At 53.3% G+C, this 5,404-nt stretch overlaps 1 protein-coding gene across 1 annotated transcript in view; it reads left to right on the top strand.

The window, feature by feature from the left end:
- The first annotated feature begins 994 nt into the window (after nucleotides 1-994).
- DHX30 (DExH-box helicase 30) overlaps nucleotides 995-5,404 on the top strand; it is a 31,124-nt gene continuing 26,714 nt past the window's right edge. Inside the window, exons 1-2 of the mRNA XM_015619389.3 lie at nucleotides 995-1,067; nucleotides 4,160-4,211. Of these exons, the coding sequence (XP_015474875.1) occupies nucleotides 4,181-4,211 (31 nt within the window). The 5' untranslated portion in view covers nucleotides 995-1,067; nucleotides 4,160-4,180. The remainder of the gene's footprint in view (nucleotides 1,068-4,159; nucleotides 4,212-5,404) is intronic.

Here is a 5,404-nt window from a genome sequence, read left to right on the forward strand (position 1 = left end):
TCCGGCCCCCTGTGGAAACCCTGAGGTGCAATTAGGGAGTTAATTGGGTGCTGACATAATTACCGACAGGTAATTATGCACCAAGTCTTCACTGCTGGGTACATTTTATAACTACGTCTATGCCCATGGAATGGGTCATTATGAAGCAATTTCCCCCCAAATTTCCTTTATAAAAAACACTTAATTTCGAGTCTCTATTCAAGCTTTATTTGTGAATCGAACATAACAGAGAAATTAAAAAAAAAAAAGACAAAAATATTTATATAATTAAAAAATACAGCATATTTTAGTTCAAACATTATGAAATAGAGTGTCAAAGAGCCCTCCATTAAAATCACAATCCTCAATATAAAACCGTCCCTTGCATTACTGTAGTTTGTAAATATTCCCTCATCCCTGAACATTCCAAAGCAGAAATAAACACCTGCAGGAAAGGAAACCTCTGGAGATAAATGGAATAATAAACCCACCAAGCATCCAGAAATCTGAACTTCAGAATTTCTGAACTGTCGTTCTGAAAAGGCAGCGAAGTGAGAAGAGTCAAGAATTCCAGAAGGGTTTGGGTTGGAAAGGCCTTAAAATCTCACCCATTCCACCCCAGCCATGGCAGGGACACCTTCCGCTGTCCCAGCTGCTCCCAGTCCCAGTGTCCAGCCTGGCCCTGGGTACTGCCAGGGATCGGGGCAGCCACAGCTGCTCTGGGCAGCTCCTCGGGCCTGGCCGGGTCGCACCCCGGGACCGGGACCGGGACCGGGGCCCGAACGGGTCCCACGGCGGGGCCGAGGCTCAGAGCGTCCCCACAGGCCGCGCCGCCCATTGGCTCTGCCGTTGCCATGGAAACAGCCATGGTATCCCATTGGTTCACCTGTTGCCATGGGGACAGACCCCGCCCCCCGCCCACGCGCGGCTTCGCGCTGTGGCGCCGCTGGCCGGAGGGAACGCGCGGGCCGTCGCACTTCCGGGGCAGGGCCGGAAGTGAAGCGCGCGCCGCGCCGGAAGCGCGCGCGGGGGCTGCCGGGAGCTGTAGTCCCGAGGGGCGGCCCGGCGGCGGCAGTCGCGGTGCGGAGGTCGGTGCGGGGCGGGCTGGGGTCGGGCCGCGACCCCTGGGGAGAACCGGGAGGGGTTCGGGGGCGGGACGGCGGCGGGAGGAGGGGGAGGAGCGGGGGATGGCGCCGAGCAGAGCGGGGTGAGGCGGGAGGGCCGTGCGGGGCCGCGGCCTGTGCGGGCGGGGCGGCGCGGGCGGGGATGCTCGGCAGCACCGGGGATGCTCAGCGGGACCGGCGGGGCCGGGGATGCTCGGGTGGTCCCGAGGATGCTCGGGGAGGCTCCGGGGCACCGCTCCCCGCGGGCTCTGGGCGAGGGGCCGCCGGGGAGAGCCCCGGGAAGCGGCCCCGGGAGCGCGGCTCTCCCTGGAGTTCCCATCCCTGCCCTGGGCAGGCTCCGCTCCCTCACAGAGCCGCTCTCCCGCTGCCTTTTCCCATTCCTGTCTCTCCATCCCTCCCGGGGCTCGCCCCGCTGTCACGGCCGGGCCCGTTTTCCCCGTGGCCGCGGGAATTGTCGCTCCGGTTCCCCCGTTGGGCCGCGGTGCTCGGGGCCGGCCGGGAGCAGCCGGGCTCCCGTTCCCACCGGCAGCCCTTCATTGTCCCCCCTCACAGGATCCCGCTGGCTCCGTAAGCAGCGCCTTCCTGCGCGGATCCGCCGCTCCTTTAGCCCAAATCACCCAAAATAATTAAAATAATCACTACTGCAAGTGGGCTGTTGGCTCTGCCCGGAGCCCGGGGCAGGGAATCCTTGGGGCTGGATGTGGGAGACAGCAGGATTTCTCCTTTGTTCTCTTCACAAAGCATTCGGGGCTCTGCCCCTTCCAACACTGCTGGAATATCCCAGCAGCCAATAATCAGAATTGCTGTGATTTTTCCTGTGTTTCTCTCGGGGATGTGGCTTTCCCTCGTGTAGTTGTTTCCCAGTGGATCAAGGAACCCCAACAAAGGCCCGATTCCTTCCCATCCTTTGGGATTTTATCTACCAAGTTTTTGTGCTGCATTGCCTGGTTTCACTCTTTGCAGCAGGAGCATTGAGTCTGTTCCTAACTTTTGGTGTCTCTCTTCCCACCTGGGACTCTGGAGTTTGCTGGGTGTGAGGCTCCACACTCCCATGGATTCCCATTCCAGCTGTGCCTGTCCTGTGTCATCATGGTCCTTTCTTCCCAAATTCAGCATCCTCGGAGCTCCCACAACTCTCCTGTCACCAGACAAAGTCTTTTTTCAGTCTTGCTGGTTCTTTCCATGCTGGTCCTCCATCCCTGTGTTTCCCTGGAGCAGCTGCCATAGTTGGACACTTCTTTTTATTTGGGATCAGGATCTGCAGGAGCAAACCCTGGGATTTCCCTCAGGCTTCTGGATATGCTAAAAGTGATTCCCAGGTCTGGATCTTTGTGTCCAGATTCCTCAGATCCTTTATTCTCCTCCCTGTCCTGCCCCTCTCCCACCCAGTCTGACTCTGACTGGTTCCCAGTAAGGGTTCCAGCTCAGCTGGGATCTGCAGACAGGATCATACAAACAGCTGGGTTGGAATCTTCCTTATCCAAGGGGATCTCAGTTGTTCATCTTGGAACCTCATCCCTGGAAGGGTTTCAAATTATTTTTTTTTTTCTTATCTTGAGCAGAAATGACCATTTCCATCGACTTTATATTGCATTTATCCATTGAATCATGGAATGATTTGAGTTGGAAGGCAGTGTAAGGATTGTCCAGTGCCAGCCCTGCCGTGGCAGGGACACCTTGCACCATCCCAGGCTCCATCCAGCCTGGCCTTGGGCACTGCCAGGGATCCAGGGCCAGCCCCAGCTGCTCTGGGAATTCCATCCCAGCCCCTCCCCACCCTCAGAACCAGGAATTCCTCCCAATATCCCACCTATCCCTGCCCTCTTTCAGCTCAAGGCCATTTTTGGATGAGCCCTTTTTCCGGTCCCAGCATGGGTGAGACATTCCTTGTTCCTGATTTCCCCCTAGGGAATGTTGCAGTTTATCTGCCTTGTCCCAGGAGGCTGAGGGAGGGATTCCCTGGATTCCCTGGGATACACCTGCTCTCCCTGCAGACAAACAGCTCCCCCTCTTTGGCCACAATTCAGGAGGGGGATGTGGCCAATCCCCCTGGGCTGGCATTCCCTGCAGCATTCCCTGGTTTCACACTCCTGCTTTCCTCTCTGCAGGGTTCAAGGATTGACTCTTTCCTGTCAGAGCAATATTGGACTCCCCAATTCACCAGAAATCCCTTGGCTTTAGGGCAGTTTTTAGGCTGGGCTGATCCCTGTGGAAGTGGCACAGGCTGCTGTGTGCCAATCTCGCTCCAGGACCATGAAAGAATTCCCTGACTTTGTTCCTTGCAGTGATTTAGTCCCACCAGGGACATTTCCCTTTGAGATTCACCACAGCACACGTGGGGTTTAATTTTTGCAAAGTGAATTTACTCTGTTTTTATTGATTTCATGCTTGGCAAAGGCCAGGTGTGGCCCTGGCAGCCACGGCAGGTTGGTGTCTGTGTGTCCATGGGGTGGGTTTATTTGAAGCCTTTTTTTATTTTTTTACTGCTGCTGAATTAATTTTATCCTATTGAAAGCAAAAGTGATTAATTGGAATGATAATTGCAGGCACAGGAAGTCATTGATAGGGAAAGTTAATGCCCATAGAATCCCAGAATATCCTGACTTGGAAGGGATCCACCAGGATGATGGAAGTCCAGCTCCAAAGTAACTTTGTGTGTTAATGATGACCTTCAATCCTCACCCATCTGATCCAAGAAAATCCGTGTTTCTAAGGATCCTTACGGTGTATTTAATACTGGGCATGACAGATAAAACACCCCAAAACAAAATTGGTTTTGTCTTATTTGAGTGAAAGTTTTATTAGTAAGAAATTAAATAGGAAGTTTAACACAGTTTTACTAAAGAATGTAGCAAAACTACAGTTCACTTTCTTCTCCTGGCTCTTTTTTCCCTTTAAAGGGAATAATCACAACAATCCACTTCATCCTGGCCTAAAAAGCTTTTTTAAAAAAACCTCATTTTCACCACAGAGACAAAGCAGAAGCAGCTGAAACATTTGAAAGGAAATATCATTTCTAACCTGCAGTTTCTTTGTGCTCCCTCCTGCTGTCCCAGGAACCCACCCTTTCCGCTGGGATGGAGATGTTCTCGCTGAATTCCCTCAAAGGTAAGAGCTGACACAGCCTGGGGTTCCACTGGGGATTTTCCTGAAGCTGGAGCAGGTGGCTGAGGAGTTCCTGTGTGTGAGGAGGGAGCTCAGCTGTGTCCTGGCTGGTGCAGCACCGAGGGAGTGTGGCAGCAAAGCTGGGACAGGACAGGATTTCAGGGAAACAGAGGGATTGGGCAGGGGAGGAGCCCTGCAGTGTTTTCCAGAGACACTGGACACTTGTTTGCTGTTTAGCATCAAGTACAGCCTTTTTCCCTTTTAATTTTGTTCTCCTAAATATTCCTGTATCCCTCAGTACCAACTCCATGAGCTCTTTGTCCTTGGGATTTGATCCTTTAATACCTGTCACTGTGGCTCTTTTCCCTGTCATTGCTCTGCCAGCCTTCCTTTCAATCATATTTTGTCCTCAGAAATCCCTCCAGTCACCGTTTTCTGCTTTTCCTGAGCCCTGTTACTTGGTCTTAGAGAAAGTGGAGAGAATGGATTAAAATATTCCAGCTCTGGCTGAGGCAGAGAGACCTTTCCCTCCATCCCAGGGAATCCATCCTTTCCCTTGGCCCTCAGGAAAGCCAGCAGTGACCCCACCACTGCTGTCACTGCCCTGCTCTGTGTCACCAGCACTGGGGGAGCTGGATTTAAACTAAAAATCCCAGGATTCTTCCCAGTCCAAGGCAGGAATTGTGTATGAGGTCACTTTAGCTGGGAACAAAGCCCCTCTCCCCCATCAAATCCTGAGAGTGGGGCTGGAGTCTGGGTGGAGAGCTGGAACTTTGCTGGTGAGGGCTGGTGGTTTGTCATGGCCAGGCTGGGTTTGGGACTCGGGATGCTCCAGCCCTGGGGATAAAGGAATTCCTTAATGAACCTTGGCTCATTAAGGAGCTGCTGCCTCTGCACAGGCTTGGCTGGAGGGGCTGGTCCAGCCCAGCTCACCCCAGGAGCTGCCAAAGCTGGGAGATGGCTCTGGAGATCTGCCTGTGCTGGTTAATGCTGCTCTCTGCAAAATAAAGATCCTTGGAATCGGCGACTTTCTGGAATTCTGGAATAAATTGAGTCTTCACTGCTGTTTCTGTGCCCACAAGATAATTTTTATATCATTTTTGGTGACAAACCACCAGCCCTCCTCACCCCTGGCTGTCCTTTCACGCTGGGACTCCCTGTCAGCCTCTTCCCCAGCTTTTCCATCCCGTTTCCAA

The sequence above is a fragment of the Parus major genome, chromosome 2, assembly GCF_001522545.3.
Source record: "Parus major isolate Abel chromosome 2, Parus_major1.1, whole genome shotgun sequence".
In the NCBI taxonomy this organism is placed as follows: domain Eukaryota; kingdom Metazoa; phylum Chordata; class Aves; order Passeriformes; family Paridae; genus Parus; species Parus major.